Source organism: Spermophilus citellus, assembly GCF_964194105.1.
Source record: "Spermophilus citellus genome assembly, chromosome: 2".
NCBI classification, from domain to species: Eukaryota; Metazoa; Chordata; class Mammalia; order Rodentia; family Sciuridae; genus Spermophilus; species Spermophilus citellus.
In genome coordinates this window covers 775,329-793,328 of record NC_138183.1, presented here as the reverse complement: position 1 = coordinate 793,328, position 18,000 = coordinate 775,329, and the positions used below count along the sequence as shown (strand labels likewise).

Genomic DNA, 18,000 nt, shown 5'->3' with positions numbered 1-18,000 from the left:
ACTTCCGGGCGACCACAGAAGCAGGAAGTCGGCCTGCGACTTCCGGGCCGGTTCTGCCGCGGGCCTCTCCGCGCTGTGCGATGACGGCCCCGCAGCTCCTGGTGCTCTTTGGCAGCCAGACGGGCACGGCCCAGGATGTGGCGGAGAGGCTGGGCCGCGAGGCGCGGCGCCGGCGGCTGGGCTGCCGCGTGCAGGCGCTGGACTCGTACGCCGTGGTGAGAACCGGCGGCCGAGGCGGACACCCTCCGCCCTGCCCCTGCGGGTTTGGGCGAAGGGGGACTTGGCACCCGGGCTGAGAGAGAGAGGCCGCCGGCCCCGCTCCCCTGCCGCCCGGAGTGAAGGAGAGGGGGCAGGTGGGGAGCGTGCCTGACGGTGACAGCCAGAGGTCTTACATCTGTGTCTTTTCGTTGAGGCCAATCTGATCAGGGAGCCCCTGGTGGTGTTTGTTTGTGCGACTACCGGGCAAGGAGACCCTCCTGACAACATGAAGGTAAGACCGGCCTGATGTAGCTCCCTCCGCCCTCAGCCGCATCTTGGATACCTGGAGAGTCCAAGTAGCACAATGAGCAGTTGCCCTTCTATAGCAGGCGCGCGTTAGAGCCAGACTGGAGAGAATGCCTTTGAGTGGAGCTGATGGGGGCTCTGTGATCTCTAACGAACTCTTCGCAGCCACCAAATAACCTTGTTCTCCATTTTACCTGTTTGTGTGCTTTCAGAACTACATAGGAACCGGGCTGGGTTCTTTTGAAGGCTGTGCAGCATTCAGGGAACATTTAATTGTTTGATCACCTCCGAGTGCATATTATACCCCTGGCACCAACATGTGCTGGAAATCTAGCTGTGAACCCAGTAGTCACATTTCTACCCTCACACTTGCAGAAACAATAGGTCTAATGGACTACTACACTGCCTGGAAATGCGTGCTGTTGGGGAAAGTGTCAGTTGCTACGGGAGCCTAAAGCCTTAGGCAGAACTCTCTGGAAGGAAGGAGTATAGGTTGAGTTTTGGGATTAATGGAATGGGACAGGGAAGAGGAAACATCCTGTGCAGAGGAGAAGGATGAGATACCCCTGTGAAGAGCAGAAGACAGTTGAACATGGCCAAGCCAAGACAGCACTGGGAAAAGAGCAGGGGAGGAAAAGCAGGAAGCCTGGCTGGTTCCAAGAGGTGGGCCGCACTAGAGATGACTCGGAATGGGCTGATACTGTGAGACTGACACAGTCACACTCACACTCTGCCAAGAACACCATCTGTTTGTAGGGGGCCAAGAATAATGATAGGAGATCACAGCACAGGCAAGAGAAGCCCGTGGTCTGAGGTGAGGTGGTGGTAGAAAGCAAAGCAAAGTGGACACATTCCAGAGAATTTTAGAAGGTAAAGTCAACAGGACCAGTAATGGAAGGGAACTGGAAGATGGGGAAGAAAGTTTACTAGCAGCAGGGATTTGGGCTTGGGAACTAGGTAGTTCCACCTGCAGAAAGAGAACATGGTGGGGCCAAGTGCCTAGAGACATCTGGGGAAGTACAGTAGGTCGGACCTCCAGGAGGGTCCTGGGGTGAAGCCAGTGTGGGATCAAAATATAGAGGTTTGAGCCTGGCGTGGTGGCACACGCCTGTAATCCCAGCAGCTCAGGACACTAAGGCAGGAGGATTGTGAGTTCAAAGCCAGCCTCAGCAAAGGTGAGGCACTAAGCAACTCAGTGAGATACTATCTCTAAATAAAGTACAAAATAGGGCTGGGGTGTGGCTCAGTGGTCAAATACCACTGAATTCAATCTCTAGTACCCCCCCCCCCCGCCCACCAAAAAAATAGAGATGTCTGAGAAAAGGAAGCCCCTCCCTTCCCCAGGACTGCCATCCTGAGCAAAGCATGGGGCAATGGGATGCAGCCACGCAGTGAGGAAATGAAGAACAGCTTCCCCAAGGCCAGCTTCCTCAAGTGGGTGCTTCAAGTAGAACTATAGTCATTAAAGCCACACGGAAGTCCAGAAATAGGCCTGAGAGGGAGTTCCTGGGATTGCTGGTAGTCGTCAGGGAGAGCAGTTTCAGTGGCTTGCAGGGAGAAAAGACCCGTAATAAAATGAGTGAGCAGGTGGGAGGATCATTGACAATATTTAGGCATTGATTTAAAAACACATTCTGGCTATGAAAGGACTGAGGAGTTCAAAAGAGGACATTTATAAGATGGAAGAGACTGGCATGCTAAATGTTGATGGGAAAGGGTAGTGGGAAGAATGCTGTGGGGAGGCTGGGGTAAGACCTGAGCACATCTGGGATCCCCACAGACTGAGAGGGACAACAGAAAAGGAGGCTGGGGGAACGGGCAGGAGGTGTGTAGTGGGAGGGGCCTGCCTGGGAGGTGAGAGGAAAAAGAAATCTTCCTCAGGTCTTGGGTGTCAGGGCAGCCAATGGCACCAGGGAGACGATGGGTCATACCAGAGTTTAGATGGCTAGAGAGAAGAAGAATGCCATGGCAAAGAGCCAGAGCGGGGAGCCAGTGTTGGCTGCCTTCTCAACCACAGCAAGAACTGGGGCTGTCTGAGAGGCCGCTGGGCAGGAAGGCCTTGGCCTCTGCTTGGGTCTCATGGGGAATACTGCAGTAAAGAAGCCAGAGCCCTGCTCATCCCCTGGTGGCAAAACCCATTGTGTTACAAGTGTATCCCCAAGGTCTCCCATCAGTCTCAAGTACAGGTAGACCACAAAACACCACAGCACAGTGAAGCAAAGACCCCAGTAAAAGGTAGAGACCTAGAGAGACAAATGGAACTCAGGAGCAGAGCCCAAGACCCTGAGGGAGGCCTTTAAAGACTGGGCGGCGCAGCTCAAGAATCGTACCAGGCAGCATAACAAAAAAAGTGGAAGGAAAAGGGTAGAACTCAAAGTTACTCCAGGGAAGGTAGCAGGGGGATGATCATAGAAAGTAGCAGAATGTCCCTGGACTGGAGGACAAGTTGCCAGCCTGAGAGTAGCGGTGTACCTGGAGAGGGCCATGCCAGCTGCAGAAGGGGCAACAAGGCATTCCATGTGGTTTCTGCTGCTGGGGACAAAGCGTGTTCCAGTGGCTGACAGGGACAGAGGGGCAGCAGGCATGTGGCCCTGGCTTCTCAGGCCTGAGGGAGTGGCCCCAGCCCAGCAGCCCCAGGCTGCTGAGGGTATGTAGAGGATTCTGGTACTTTGAGATAGGCCAGGGTACAGGCTGGAGCAGGAATGAGCCCTGAGGCTTCAGGAAACAGGTCTCAGGAGGCAGAGCCTTTGTTGGCCATATGTGGGACAGGCAGCAGGACAGAGGTGTACCTACATGCACAGGCTGCCCTGGGCTGAAAGTAGGGAGGTGACCAGCATGCTCCTGGCAAGAGGGCCTCTGGTGCTATTGAGGAGCAGGAAGGCTGCAAGGTAGGTGTGAAGAGGAGGCACTCTTGACCTGTCCCCAGCCAGCTCCTGCTCCTCCAGTCAGGATGGACAAGGACAGTACCCAGAGGCGCTCAGCCTCAGACCTCAAGGTCTGAGTATAGCCCCCAGGGGAGGAGAGGCTTACACTTCTGCTGGGAATGGCAGACATGGAGGTGAAGGTCCCCATGGGGAGGGGGGACAATTTGGGGAGCCAGCACAGAGCAAGGAGGGAGTTGGGGTCCAACAGAGGATTCCAGGGGTGGCTCAGAACCCATCAGAGGGTCCAGCCCAGAGGACTGCTGTGACCAAGCAGGCCCAGGCCCATGCCCAGTGTTAGCCTGAGAACTGACTCAGGACTTGTGGTGTGACTGGGAGAAGTCAGTGCCCTGGGGGGCCTGACTGGGAGCAGAGGGCTGAGGAGTGGGAGTGGGGGCAACCATGGCCACCTGACCTCTTTGTGATGCTGATTCTGGGTGGTGGTGGGGTAGCTTTACTCCTTTACAACTGTACACATTTTCTGAAGTTTCTTGTCATCCTGATAGAATAAAAATAGTTTTTAAGAAGGAGAGTCTTAAGCGGCAGGCAGACGGACGCCCTGGGAAGGTAGGCTCACAGTGTGCAGCCTTCCTCCCACTGGCAGGCAGCCCTGCTCCTGCCGGCCTTCCTGCATCCTGGGGGTCAGCCCAGCCCTGCCCTGTGGTCAGATGTCCTATCTCATTTTGCCCCATCCAGTCCTCTTCCCCTTCCCTGATCCCTCCTCGCCACAGGGTCAGCCTAGAGGTAGAGACCCTAATGTGGGTTTCCTGTGCCTCTAGAACTTCTGGAGGTTCATATTCCGGAAGAACCTGCCTTCCACTTCCCTCTGTCAGATGGACTTTGCCGTCCTGGGCCTTGGGGACTCCTCCTATGCCAAGTGAGTAGGGGTCGATGGGAACACTGGCCAGCATTCTGGCCTGACAAGGGACAGTTCTCCAAGCCAAGTGAGAGGTGCTCTGGTGGAGTGACAGGTGACCTGGCCTCCAGGATATGTGGGCCTCACAGTAGGGGAGGGACAGACAGGGAGCAGGCAGAGGAACACAGCACTACCTTGGATCCAGCCAAGGCTCAGACGAGTGAGCATCACATCCCAACCTGTGGTAACTCCAGCAGAGATCAGCCTGGTCCTGTTCCTTACCAGGTAGGGAACAGGCTGGGCCTGTAATCTCAGCGGCTCAGGGGGCTGAGGCAGGAGGATTGCAAATTCAAAGCCAGCCTCGGCAACTGAGCAAGGCCCTAAGCAATTTAGCAAGGCTCTGTCTCAAAAAGGGCTGGGGATATGGCTTACTGGCTAAGCGCCCTTGGGTTCAATGCCCAGTACCAAAACAAAACAACAACCAAGTAGAAAACACTGTGAGGTTTCAGGATTTGGAAAGAGCTCTGAAATGGCAGCCCACTCTGTAGGCCTTACCTGGCAGGGCATGGCTCCTGGCTTTCCTCTTACAGTGTTTTTGTGACACACAGCCACTGTCCCTAAGCAAAAAGTGGTGTTACTTTGCATCATTTCCTAAGGAGATGATGAGGGGTTTGTGTTCAAGCGTACAGATGGCATCTTATGACACCAAAGTTTTGAAAACTTCCTGTGGAAGGGAACCAGGGCTTTCCAATGCCACATGCCATTCTGATACCACAAGCTGTGTGCTCAGTAGGGTTCTTAGTCACTAGACAAAGGGGAGAGAATGGGAACTCCACAGCCATGTGACCAGCTCTGCTGCAAGATCTTGTTCCTTGGCAGTGTGCACACATACCAGAGCAGTTGGAAGGGAGCCCCAGCTGCAGGGCTCACACCTAGTGTGGTCCCTGGAGGTTGTGGTGTGGTGTGGTGCCTGCAGGGTCTAATTGTGCCTTTGTAAACCAAAGAGAAATGAAACCAGCCTCCAGGAGGACCTCTGACTTTTCCCTGCAATTCAGGGTCTCTGGCCAGAGAACCTGGAGGCTATGGTGGTCTTCAGCCCCCACTTGGGGATGAAATGATAGGTGAACCAGACTGTGTCTCCCCACACGGGCTCTTGGCATTGCAAGGCCCTGCTGTTCATGGCACCTATAGGGGCCCTGGTCTCCTTTTCCCCTGGCATGTCACAGCCCTGCCCTCTCTGATGGTGCAGTCAGTGTGGGACGTCTCCACCTGAGGGAAGATCTTCTGCCCCAAGCAGTGGGTCAGCCTCGCTGTCTCCATAGGTTCAACTTTGTGGCCAAAAAGTTACACCGCCGGCTGCTACAGCTTGGGGCCAGTGCCCTCCTGCCCATATGCCTGGGGGATGACCAGCATGAGCTGGGGTAAGCATGGGTGGTAATGCCCCTGGGGGCTCTGGCCAACAGGCCAGCCATTGCCCTTGACGGTGCTTGTACTCTCTCAGGCCTGATGCCATCATCGACCCCTGGTTGGGAGACCTGTGGGAAAAGGTGCTGGAGTTATACCCGGTGCCCATTGACCTCCCTGTGATCCCCCATGGAGTCCCGTGAGTGTGGGCCTTGGGTCAGCACTGGAGGTGCCACAGACTGGGTGTGGCCGAGAACCCCATCCTGGTCCCCTCTGGTGTGGGTATGTTGCCTCCAGGAGGGAAGGCCATGGTCTGATGTCTCTGCCATCTCCACAGCTTACCCTCCAAGTTCACCCTCCAGTTCCTTCTGGAGGCCCCCAACCCAAGCTCCAAGGAGTCATGCCTAGCCATCTCAGACTCTCTGGGACCCCCATCAGAGTCCCAGCCCTTCCTGGCACCCATGGTCACCAACCAGAGGGTCACAGGTCCCTCACACTTCCAGGATGTTCGGCTGATTGAGTTCGACATCACAGACTCTGGCATCAGGTAGGGGTTCAGAGCAAGCCTGAGACCTCAAGCAGGCAGAGGGGACAAGGTGCTTAGGTATCCTAGAAGCCAAAATGGGCAGGGCAACAGTGGGCAGTGGATCTGGGCTTCAAAAGAGTCTGCCAAAGCTGGGGAGGAGGCTTGACAGCAGGGAGGCCTCTACCCACAGACCCCCAGCCCTCCCTAGACATTTGCCTCCTTCCTCTGCAGTCTCCTGAGCCCCTACATATTCCCCCAAAGTATGATTCCCTGCCCTTGCCCTTCTTGCCCCATCTCCACGCCCTGGTGGCATTCCCACACAGCTTTGCTGCAGGAGACGTGGTCCTGATCCAGCCCTCAAACTCGGCAGCCCATACCCAGCAGTTCTGCCACGTGCTGGGCCTGGACCCCAGCCAGTGCTTCATGCTGCAGCCCCGGGAGCCAGGTGAGTCGGAGCCAGGCCAGACCTCAGTGGTGACTGCCCATCTACTCTCCCACATCCAAGGCCCCACCTGAGGTCCCAGCACACCAAGGTCTTCTGCTCCCACTGCAGATGTCCCTTGCCCACCGGGACTGCCCCAGCCCTGCTCTGTGTGGCAGCTCGTATCCCAGTACCTGGACATTGCCAGTGTGCCTCGTCGCTCCTTCTTTGAGCTCCTGGCCTGTCTCTCCCCACATGAGCTGGAGCGGGAAAAGCTGCTGGAGCTCAGTTCTGCCCAAGGCCAGGAGGATCTCTGCGAGTACTGCAGCCGGCCTCGAAGGACCATCCTGGAGGTGGGCAGGTCTGTGGGGGCCACAGAACCCTGAGCTGTGTTCACATTGTGGCTGTGCTGAGACTCTCTCTGTCCAGGTACTGTGTGACTTCCCACACACCGCGGGTGCCATCCCCCCAGACTACCTGTTAGACCTCATCCCGCAGATCCGGCCCCGAGCTTTCTCCATCGCCTCTTCTCAGCTGGTGAGGCCTGGCAGGCAAAGCAGGGACTGGCCCTTGGACTGGGGCGGGGGTACAGGCAGGGGCCACACTCTTGACAGGAGATGGTCTTCCTGCCCAGGACTGCCACTGGGTGGAATGGGTGGTGGGCAGGAGTGGCCTAGTGGGGCAGGGCACCTCTGTTCCCCAGGTTCATCCCAGGAGGCTCCAGATCCTTGTGGCTGTGGTACAGTACCGGACACGCCTCAAGGAGCCCCGCCGGGGCCTCTGTTCCTCCTGGCTGGCATCTCTGGACCCAGAGAAAGGTGCCTCCTGCTCCTGGGAGGTGGGAGAGGGAATGCAGCCCGGGTTCCCCCGTCTTTCCTGTGCAACAGTTGGTGCTAGGTAGACCCCTAGCAGGCTGCTCAGTCAGTCCTTTGCACCCTTTATGCCACCTCTCTCATGGCAGGACCTGTCCAAGTTCCCCTGTGGGTGCGTCCTGGGGGCCTGGCTTTCCCAGAGACCCCAGACACACCTGTGATCATGGTGGGGCCTGGCACTGGTGTGGCCCCCTTCCGAGCAGCTGTTCAGGAACGTGTGGCCCAGGGCCAGACTGGTGAGTGCAGGGTTCCAGGGCAGGGTCACCATGGGCTGGCTTGACTGAATCCCCAGGGCCTGTGTCCGGTCTTGAGGCCCCCTGTATTTCCCAGGAAACTTCTTATTTTTTGGCTGTCGCTGGCGGGACCAGGACTTCTACTGGGGAGATGAGTGGCAGGAACTGGAGAAGCGGGGCTGCCTGACTCTTGTCACAGCCTTTTCCCGGGAGCAGGTGGGTGTGTTCAGGAGCCAGGGCAGGGCAGGAGAGAAGAGAGTCTAGACTTACCCCTGCTGCCTGCAGGGGCGGAAAGTATACGTGCAACACCGACTCCGGGAGCTAGGACCGCTGGTTTGGGAGCTGCTGGACCGCCGTGGCGCCTACTTCTACCTGGCTGGGTGAGCCCTGGTCATGGTGTGGTGGAATGGGCCCAGCTCTCTGGGGTCCCAGCCATACTGAATCCTCTGGCCTGCTCCTCCAGCAATGCTAAGTACATGCCAACGGATGTCACGGAAGCCCTGATGTCCATCTTCCAGGAGGAGGGTGGGCTTTCCCACCCCAACGCAGCTACCTACCTTGCCAGACTCCAGCGGACACTGCGCTTCCAGACTGAGACCTGGGCTTGAGGAACTACCTAGCAAAGGGGCCTCTTGCCCCTGTTTGATACCTGAGCCCTGGAGTCCATATCAAGACCAGGGCTGGTTCTCCTAGGCCTCAGCTGGCTTAGAAGGCCCTCCTTGCACACAGCCACACCCCAAGGGGACCCAGGGCCCCACACTCTCAGCCTTGACTCCACCGGCTGCCCCTCACCTGCACCATCCCATCCCATTTTTCCATCAGGTTGGTGCTCTGGCCTGGTGCAATGCTCCAGGAAGGCCCTTACCCTGATGGGTACCAGGAACCTAATGAGCCCTTCCCGAAGTTTAGGGTCCTATGAGGGCTCCCTTTCTTCAGTTTGCAGGGACCATGCTGTCTCCAGTCACCCTGCAGCATCCACAAAACTCCGGTTATTGTTGGAGGCCATCAGGACCCCCAACTTCCTGAGAAGCAGGAAGAGGCCAGCCCCTTCTTTTCCTGATTCAGGAAACCTTGGCAATAAACATGACCGTTGGGCAGCTGCTCCCAAGTGTGCTCCTCTACCTTCCTGGTGCTGTTGGGGGGGGGGGGTCACAGCTCCTCTGCATGGGTTGGGTTGAGGATGACCCTCTGTAGGCCCCTGCACCTGTAACGATGCTCGTATGCCATTGGTCAGCTGTCCGCCTGAGATCTCCTGTGCTGGAGTATTTTAACTGGATGGTGAGCCCTGCTGTTGCACGCTTGTACCTAGGGCCTTGAATTCCCCTCTAGTAGAACCCTGCCCCACCAAGCACCCGGGCATCCTAGAGCCACAGGGAGGCGCTGGGGCTGGAGGCGGGGCGTGCAGGCCCGCCCCTGGGTGGGGCCTCTGGCTCTAGGAGGGGTGCACTGTGGGAGGAGTCAACTCCCCGACTGGAGCTCTGGAGAAGCGTCTGTTTGGTCAGCTCTCTGGAGGGATCACCCCACTTGGGCCCAGGAGCCACCTGGAGCTGGCACGCAGCAGGGACCTACGCAAAGTTTACTTCCAGTGGTGACTGTGAACTCAGAGGTACGGTTGGAGGTCAGTGTTCTGAGGAAACGGCGGGTGAAGTGCAGACCCTGCCCAGTCCTGGAGGGCCACACGGACTTTTCACCCCACCAACTGCCTTTGCCAGGCTGGAGTCCCCTCCCATCCATCCTGATTCCTACCCTGGGTCCCCCACGTTGGGCCCCAGTGAGCACAGCTCTGGGTACAGCAGTCCATCTTGGGTCCTGCTGGACCCTGAGCACTTGGACCCACCAAGCCAGCTCCCAGCAGAAGAAGGGAGTGATCTCCGGGCCTCCCAGGGTTCCAGAACTCCAGACAGTGAGTCCCTGCTGGAGACCAGAGTCCAGGTTGGCACCTGGTCCCTGCCAACTGGGCAAGAGCAGGAAGAGGGTGTGGGGGAGGAATGCCCTATCTGCACAGAGCCCTACGGGATGGGCGAGCACCGCCTGGCCCTGCTGAACTGTAGACATGGCCTGTGTGTGGGCTGCCTGCACCAGCTGCTGGGCACCACCCCCAGCACCGACCTGGGCCCTGTGCGCTGCCCGCTGTGTCGCCAGAAGACACCTGTGCTGGAGTGGGAGATCTGCCGGCTGCAGGAGGAGCTGCTTCAGGCTGACGGGCCCCAGTGCCCACCACCTCCCTCACCCCCAACACCTGCCCTTCGTGGCCCTGGGCCCTGGGGCTTCCTAGAACACCGCTACCAGCTGCGTTTCCTGGCAGGGCCTGTGGGTGGCCGGGGCTGCCTGCCCTTCCTGCCTTGCCCGCCCTGCCTAGGCACCTGGTTGTGGGCACTGCGGGAGCGTGGGCCCTGCGCCCGCCGCCTGGCACTGCTGAACCTGCTAGTGCTTGAGCTGCTGGGGCTGCTGCTCATCTTCATGCCACTCATGCTGCTGGGGCTGCTCTTCATGCTCCTGGACCGCTCTGGCCGCTGAGCAGAACCCAGGCACTGGCCTTCAGTCCAGACCTACTATCACTGAACCCAAGACCAGGACCCAGGGCTACCCAGAAGCCCGACTCTACCAGAAAGCCCCCTCCCCCCTCGCCCCCGTGACCCAACTCTGACTGAGCCCAAGGACATCATGCCAAGGACAGCTGCTAGAGGAGGCCAGTCCAGCAGAAATGTCTGTGAGCAGGGCCCCACATGCTTGCAAGTGACAGTCTGGCCATGGGCACACACTGGCCCACACCTCCCCCTTCCAAGGTCCAATTGAGCAGGCAGATGTGAATGTGAACAGAGATCTGGCAGTGAGTCTGTTCCCTGGAGAGGACAGGGGCTCACCCATCGTACAGGCCGCTGTGCATCCCTGAAGGTCAGGGTGGCCAGCAGGAGGAGCCTGCACTGTACATGCCCAACCTGGGCCAGGACCAGAGGGTGGTCTGGAGCATCCAGGGTGCCACCACTAGATGTGTGTTGCAAGGGACAAGGGCCCATGCAGGCCCTGGAGCTTGAGGGGTGCCAGGCCCAAGCCCCTGCTCTGCCTGCCTGCACCACCTCCCACCTCCAAGCCTAAGGCCCTCACCTGAAAAGGGGGACAGCTGTGGCCTACCTCACAGCTTGTTGGTGATGTAATGTGAGGCCCAGCACTGTGTGCTAAGTGCTGTCCTGGCAAAAGTGGTTCTCAATAAACAGTAGCTGCTAATACCATTGTTGCCCCGCCTGTCCTTGCTGTTACCCCACCTCCACCATCCAGGCTGCTGTCCCTACAAAGTACCCTTGCAAAGGTACTTTCTACAAACCCAAGTGGTCCAGACATCAAGACAGGAGACCTGGGTCCTTGTACTCTCATCACAGTCTTGGGCCATCTGGAAACCACTGCTCATAACTGGCCCAAAGGTTTTTCCCACATAACCGTGGTAGACCAGCACAGGTACTCAGGACGAGGTGAGTTCTCCATACAGCCACTGGCTGGTGCCAAGGGAAGGTCCTAGTTACCCGGCTGGGCAGTTCTGCACACTTGCCACACAGCCCTCTGTGGTGCACACTAGCAGCCCTTCTGCACCAACATGAGGGGGACTTGTTCACAGCCAGACCCGGTCCTCCCAAGGACATGCTCACCAAGCTTGAGAAAGCCAACCCTGAGCAGAAGGTGGCCTCCCTCTTTCAGGTGCCCACCCTGTGCCCAGGCTTGGGCATAGCCCATAGCTCTAGTCCAGGGGACAGTTACAAACTTTGGCAAAGAGTTTTAATGGCAGAGTTGGCTGCAGCGACAATGCCACATGGGGTGGGGCCAGAAGCCATAGTGGGTGAGGAAGGGTCGGCAGGCAACAGGGCAGGGCCAGATCCCTGAAGCAGCATCGAGCGAGGACTGGCACGCAGTAGTGGGCAGGTGGGCACTACATGATGGAGCAGGCGGACAGCGGGTTCCGCACATGGCAGGTGCACGCAGCTCCACAGTACTGCCGGAAGGTCTGGTAGCAGCTGCCCTCAGGCTCACCCCCCCACTGGCCACCGGATGGGGCAGTCAGTGCCTCCGGAGGCAGGCGACTCAAGATGGATGTATTGACAGCCAGCGCAGCCAGGCCATAGTCAGTGAAGAGCACAGTCTCACGGCGGCAGGTGGGGCAGGAGATGAACTTGTACTTGGGGCAGGACTCATAGAGAATCTGCAGGCACTGCTCACACACAGAGTGCAGGCAAGATAGCACTCGGGGCCGCCGCTGGGTAACATTGTATGTGTGCCCGCAGGTGGGGCACTCCAGGGGCTCACCTGCTGCAACTGTCCCAGTCCCTGATGAAGAAGCCACAGAGGCAGCCGGTGCAGGCCGAATCACATACTGATTCACAATGACCTCGTCCGCTGGCGCCACTCGAGGGAAGCCCAGTTCAGAGCTGCCCTTGCGGGGCCGCCGTGGCAAGGGTGGGGTGTGAGGTGCCCCTTCCAAGGCAGGCATGTCCCCCCCACATGCCTGGTTGACAATGATCTCTGTGTGTGAGGGCCAGGCACGCTTGGGTGCCAGAGTCGGGGTGGGCCGGGGTGCAGGTGGGAAGCAGGGGGCAGCTGCCGGGAGTTCAGGGAACTTTTCAGGATGGACAATTTTCATGGCCTCCATCTTGAGGATGACATGTGGGCCCTTCAGGCAGGACATGAGGAGGCCCGGCCAGCCACTGCCCACCTCGGGCCCAGGGTCAGCCGGCATTCGGCTGTCTGCAGTCAGACTGGACTTTCGGGTAGGAGAGGGTGTTGGTGAGGGGCGGGGAGGAAGAGAGGGAGCAGCATCCTGGTCCTGCCAGGCCTGGTGGGGACCCCGGCAGCCCCGTGGACTCCTAGGGGCAGCCGGTGAGAGCTGGAGGGTCAGCCCCCCGCCCAGTGGCCACAGTGGCTTCTCTGGTCCAGTCCTGGGAGGAGGAGGAAGTGGTGGTGGTGGGGGAGGCAAACGGGGACAGGGAGGTGTAGGGGGCTGCCCTGGGCTGGAGGTCTGACCTAGGGGCTCACCCAGGGTCGCTGGCTGCTGAGGCTGGCAAGGGGGCGTGAGGGGAGCCCCCCCAGCAGCCGAGGTCAGCAATCCCTGGGCAGGGACATCGGGGCAGGCAGGAGCTAGGTGGGCCCCATGGCTCCAGGACAGGGCGCCCAGGGAAGGCAGCTAGCCTGGGCACTGGTTGCAGGAGGACCTGGGCGGCAGGCTCCGCAGCACGATCAGAGGAGAGGCCTGCACCAGGCCTGAGCTGAAGGTGAGAAATAGCATGAGGGGCGCACTCTGGCCCATTTCCACCCTCGCCCTCACTCCCTCCCTGCACAAAGGACGGACGCCCGACCTCTGACCCTGACCTCGGGCGTTAAGAACCCGACCTCCGCGGGACCCAGTTCCCTCCCCAGTCCCCGCCTCCAAGGCCAAACACTGGGTCCGGAGGGCTGACCCAGCCAGGGTGGGTAGGGGCGATGAGTCGGACCCCCGCCCCTCCCCCGCTCACCTGCCCCAGCCTGGCGTCCCCGGGCCGCGCCGCCGCCGCAGAGGTTGTCTCAAAGGCAGGCCCGGATGCGGCGCCCGCGCCTTGGCCGGGTGGCTAGAAGGCTCGGGAGGTTCAGGCAGCTCGGGCGGCTCCGGCGGCTCCGGCGGCGACCTCGGGCGATGGCGGGCGCGGGCGGCACCCAGGGGCGCCGGCGCGGGGCTCGGGGCGCGGGGCTCAGCGCGGCGGCGGCGGCAGGTGCGTGCGGAGCGTGGCGCGCTCTGCGGCGGAGGCGCGGGGACCGCAGTGCGCGCGGCGCCCGCCCGCGCCCGCAGCGTCACCCCCTGTCTGGGGACCCGCGCGGGGTCCGCGGGGCGGGGCCAGTCTCTCGGCCGCCCCTCGATCGGTTCCAGGCCGGGCGCCGCTCCTGGGGTCGCCCTCCCCTGTAAGCTGCGTACGGGTCAGGACCCCCATTTTGCCCCCCAATCCGCCCTCCCCTGCTGGCTGACCCTGGGTCCTGGCAACCCCCCACCCCCAACTCTGGAAGGAAAATGCTCTTTTTTTCCTTGACATTTTGAGGTCTCACATGCCCCCAGTGGGGAGGAGAGAGGACCCCAGAGGGGTTTCTAGGAAAGCTGGGTCCCACCCACCGCCCCACCTTGTGCCTGCCCTCGCGTGATCCCCAGGAGTATGGTCTCTGCTTGTCCTTCCACTCGGTCCCCCGTGGAAATGCCTCGTGTCCTGCTCATCCGCACACCCACGCGCGCCCAGTCCTAGATGGCTCAGGGAGGGATGTGACTTCAGGAGGGATGAGCATGGGGAGGTCAAGCAGATACCACAAGAGTGGACCAAGGGGGTTCGGGGGTCAGGAGACTTGGAGGAGTGGTGGACAGATGGGTGGGGTGAAGTATGCGGAAGGCTGAAGATGGCTGGATAGTTGGACAGTTCACGTGTTGGGTGGAGAGAGCAGCCCACGGAGGACACTCACCTGCCCAGGATGGGAGTGGCCCTCCTGGCATCCCATCAGGTCAGAAGGAAGGCACGCCATCATCGCTCGTTGTGTGCTAACCTGACCCCACCCAGCAGAGAGGCCCCATTCCTTTCTGTTTTATCCTCAGCAGGGTTCCCTGTCCATTGGCTACAGTCTCTCCCCACCCGTGGGGAGCCCTCCCGTGAGGAGAGGACCCCCGGGTGACTCTCCTGCTGGATGACCCCTGCTGGTAACTGCAGGGCTGGGGATCGAGAGCGTCAGGGCCTCCGGAGTGCCATCCCTCGCCCTGCAAGGCCACCATGTAGCACGCTGCCACTTCAGTGACCAGGCTCTGTGCCTGACCCTAGACAGCCAGGCCTCCTTCAGGGCCACAGCCTCTCTCCTCTCTACAGGCCAGACCAAGGGAACGGTGTTCCTGTGGAGCAACACGGGGCCGCCTTGTGGCTCTGCGGGACTCATTCCACAGAGCAGACGTGAGAGGTGTGCAAGTGAGCAGGAGTGCATCGGAAGGGGCGGCATTATGGGGCCTACCATGACAGTGGGGCAACTGAGGTGCTGCGGCCAGAAGGCCTAGAGCCCACCCTCGGCTGCAGGATCTGTGCACTGACCTGCGGGCTCGCCAGTCCCGCACGTGAGGAGGTACCCGGCCGTCGACTCCACCCCTTGCTTGAGGCCCCGCCCAGTAGAGCGTGGCCCCGCCCCGTGAAGATTCAGGCCCACCCCGCCCCGCCCTGCCTGGAGGCCCAAGCCAAATATCTAAGCTCCGAACCGGGTCTTTTGAGAAACCCTGAAGCGCTGAGGCTTCTGGGGGAATAGTCTCCACTGAGCGCCCCAGCCCGGATTGCGCATGCGCCAGACCCCGCCTTGTCTCTAGGGGCGGGGTCTGAGAGAGCGATGGGCGGGGCCTCCGACGCCTGCGCAGTGTGTCCCCGTTTTCTGCCTCCGAAGCCGGAGTTCCGAGGCCCAGTTCACCACACGTTCTGGTTAGCCAGAAGTCATGTCCGGACTGATTTGACCGCCTCACGCAGGCCATCCCGTCACCCTGGTCATCGGGCCACCTCCCATTTGGTTCCTGTGCTTCCCCAGCGGGAGTTCTGCAGGTGCAGGGTCTAGGGGAGCCCACCCGTGCCAAGCCGGCCCCCCCAGAGCTTGCACCTGTTGTCACCCCCACGACCCTGAGTGACTGCTAAAGACCAGGGAGCCGAAGCTGCGGAGTTGGGAAGGGGCCAGGGCCAGAGATGGGGCACTGGGGGCAGGTTGGCCCAGCCCACCAACTGGAGGGAAAGTGTAGTTGGGGAAGTGAGCTGAAAACACTGTCACTTGTGTCTGAAGTCCGTGTGGTCAATTGCAAGCTAAGTAAGGTTTACCTACCAAGTTGTGTCAAACGTTTGTTGTTAACTAGAAAAGTGGAAAATCCCCAAGTAGCTGGTGTAGGCTAGGGAGGAACTCAGCCCCAGCTGGGGCACTGATGGATTCAAACAAGGTTTGGGGACCCCAGACCACTGGCAGGCCCTAAGATCTGAGGGCTGATCCCACTTCCTCTGTGGGGCCATGACCCCAGGTTTTCCTTGGTGAGACATCGAAGGTGCAGAGCATGCCCTGGATGCATCCTGCCTGAGTCACCCCAGGTTGGCGGTGCCCCTCAGAGCCCAAACCTTGGCCACACCTATCTGAGAATGAGGGGTGGGCAGGCTGCTGTGCTCCAGTTGCTGGGGCCTCTAGGGATCTTGGGAGCCCCATCTTTGAGCTCCACCCCAGGGCCCCACCCCTCCCGAGGAGGGAAAAGGGAGCTGCCAGGCTGCGCTCACAGGCTCTGGGAGGACTGGGAGGACAGACTGCCACCACTGGCCCTGCAGGTGAGTTCTGGCTGTGGGTTCTGATCTGTTCTCAGGGTACCCAGGAGAGCCCCTGCCCTTCCTGGACCAACCCAGCTGTGTCTCCTAGCCTCCCCAACCCCATTTCCAGCTTCATCCCAGGGGCAGGGCCAGAATAGTTTGGGGGTGGCAGCTGGAGACTCTGGCCTTCACTGTTGGTAAGCTTACACCCGGGCTCACCTCTGTGAAATGCTGAGGGCTCTGTGCCCATGAACACTGATGCCTTGGGGATGCAGGCCCTGACTAGGCAGGCCTCTCCTGGGCTGCAGCTCGCAGGCAACTGTCCTCCTCTTGACCTGATGTCTGCATCCCTGCTTACTCCTACAGCCTGTGCCATGGACCCTCACGAGATGGTGGTCAAGAACCCCTATTCCCATATCAGCATCCCCCGGGCTCACCTGCGGCCTGACCTGGGGCAGCAGTTAGAAGAGGGTCCCTCATCCACATCCTCAGAGACGCAGCCTCTGCCAGAGGTGACCTGCACCCCAGAGCCAGCCTGTCTCCTGCGGCCCACCAAAGGCCCAGGACCCAAAGGGGCCAAGGGGACTGCTCCTGACCAGAGCCAGCAGGCCTGCCAGCAGCCCTACAACCCCTATGGCAGTGGACAGCGCCCAGGAGGACTGACCTATGCCGGTCTGCCACCCGTGGGGCGTGGGGATGACATTGCCCATCACTGCTGTTGCTGCCCCTGCTGCTCCTGCTGCCACTGCCCACGATTCTGTCGCTGTCACAGCTGCTGCTGTGTGGTATCATAGCCTACCCACCCCATCGGGGCTGTGGGCCTAGGCCTCTGCTCAGCAGCCAAGGCAGTGCTGGACATTAGGGGCGGCCATGTCATGGGCATCTCTAATTCCTGCCCCTGGACAATGGGCATTTGCCCACCAGGAAGACTACCAGCTCAGACTGGGCCCTTTGGAACAGAGTCCTGGACACTGACCATGTTGATGGTGATAGGGACACCCTGATGCTTCCAACAAGACCCTGGCAATAAAGCAGTGTGAGCTCTGTGCCAGCAACCCCTTCTTTGCGGCTGGCCCCTTTGGAAGGGGTCCCAGGCTAGACAACAGCATCTTCCCACATGCAGACACTATGCACACACAGCCTCCCCAGCAGGCTCCCAGCCTCCAGGGGATGGCCAGGCTGCTTTGTACTCCCTGCCTGAGCCTGAGACCCTGAGCAGGATCAATCCCAAGTCACGTGGCAAAAGGATGCCATGCATGGTTCTTGGGGTGGGGGATCCCCAAGAAAGGCAGAAAGATCAGGTCGGTGGGATGGTGGGGGGAGGGGCAGGTGCAGGGCACTCAGGACAGCAAAGCCCAGGAGTCAGGATGGAGCCCTGCCCCCTGTGAGTCACCTCCCAGTCTGAGCCAGGTTGTTTTTCTGGTTTCCCACAAAACATGGAATTCCTGCTCACCCAGATCCGTGCTTCTTGCCTGCTGTCCCACACCAGGCTGGGCTTCTTGAAGGCAAGGCAGGGAGGGGGCTGGGTGGAGGAGGGGCCACGGTGCCAGCTCCCCTGTCATCTTAGGGTGCCTGTCCACGTGTAAGAAGCTAGATGCCAGGGCAGGGAGTGCATGAGAACTCCCCCTGTGGGCATCCTGACATTTCCGGGGCAGGGCAGAGACATGGCACCACATGGAGGTGGCAGTTGAGCTGGCCTCACAAGACAGACGGGTCCTCTGTGGCCAGCCCTCCCCTGCCACAAAAGGACAGGCAAGGCAGGTGTGTTGTGTGTGGAGGTCTCTGGGCGTGAGCGGACAGGTCATTACTCTACCTCTGTGCTGGGTTCCTTGTCCCTGCTCCATGGCTGGCCCCCACCCAGGCAGGGGAACCTGTCTGACCAGTCCTGGAGGCAGACTGCCAAGGTGGTGGGCAGGAGGAAGAAGAGCACTTCTGCCCTTGGACTTCCTCCCAGTGGGGCTGAGTG

The 18,000-nt window shown here is 60.0% G+C and overlaps 4 protein-coding genes across 9 annotated transcripts; 3 read left to right on the top strand and 1 right to left on the bottom strand.

The window, feature by feature from the left end:
* Positions 1-26: 26 nt before the first annotated feature.
* Positions 27-9,254, top strand: NDOR1 (NADPH dependent diflavin oxidoreductase 1). Of its 3 annotated transcripts, none has more exons than XM_081270044.1 (14): positions 27-215; positions 413-490; positions 4,205-4,302; positions 5,604-5,702; positions 5,783-5,884; positions 6,023-6,232; positions 6,535-6,656; positions 6,765-6,985; positions 7,062-7,169; positions 7,336-7,450; positions 7,594-7,740; positions 7,835-7,953; positions 8,023-8,117; positions 8,256-9,254. In XM_081270044.1, exons 1-14 carry the CDS (start codon positions 81-83, stop codon positions 8,428-8,430), a joined length of 1,824 nt encoding a protein of 607 aa, XP_081126170.1. In that variant the 5' UTR covers positions 27-80; the 3' UTR covers positions 8,431-9,254. The 3 variants fall into 3 exon arrangements, 2 of the variants coding, with proteins under 2 accessions (XP_081126170.1, XP_081126169.1); XM_081270043.1 differs by having other exon boundaries at positions 8,201-9,253; XR_014019213.1 differs by lacking the exon at positions 8,256-9,254 and having other exon boundaries at positions 7,873-7,953.
* LOC308635165 (ring finger protein-like) lies at positions 8,950-10,964 on the top strand (the record flags this gene model as incomplete). Its single annotated transcript, XM_081269438.1, has 2 exons — positions 8,950-9,015; positions 9,103-10,964. 2 exons carry the CDS (start codon positions 8,950-8,952, stop codon positions 10,252-10,254), a joined length of 1,218 nt encoding a protein of 405 aa, XP_081125564.1. The 3' UTR covers positions 10,255-10,964.
* A 536-nt stretch (positions 10,965-11,500) lies between these two features.
* On the bottom strand, positions 11,501-15,294 carry RNF208 (ring finger protein 208). Of its 4 annotated transcripts, XM_081270383.1 has the most exons (4): positions 14,808-15,294; positions 14,197-14,277; positions 13,233-13,651; positions 11,501-12,986 (listed from the first exon to the last, which is right to left on the bottom strand). In XM_081270383.1, exon 4 carries the CDS (start codon positions 12,458-12,460, stop codon positions 11,657-11,659), a length of 804 nt encoding a protein of 267 aa, XP_081126509.1. In that variant the 5' UTR covers positions 12,461-12,986; positions 13,233-13,651; positions 14,197-14,277; positions 14,808-15,294; the 3' UTR covers positions 11,501-11,656. The 4 variants fall into 4 exon arrangements, with proteins under 4 accessions (XP_081126509.1, XP_081126508.1, XP_081126507.1 ...); XM_081270382.1 differs by having other exon boundaries at positions 14,197-15,294; XM_081270381.1 differs by lacking the exons at positions 14,197-14,277; positions 14,808-15,294 and adding an exon at positions 13,867-13,974.
* A 566-nt stretch (positions 15,295-15,860) lies between these two features.
* Positions 15,861-16,828, top strand: CYSRT1 (cysteine rich tail 1; the record flags this gene model as incomplete). Its single annotated transcript, XM_081270511.1, has 2 exons — positions 15,861-16,055; positions 16,401-16,828. The coding sequence occupies exon 2, from the start codon at positions 16,409-16,411 to the stop codon at positions 16,826-16,828; it is 420 nt and encodes a 139-aa protein (XP_081126637.1). The 5' UTR covers positions 15,861-16,055; positions 16,401-16,408.
* Between the last annotated feature and the right edge of the window lie 1,172 nt (positions 16,829-18,000).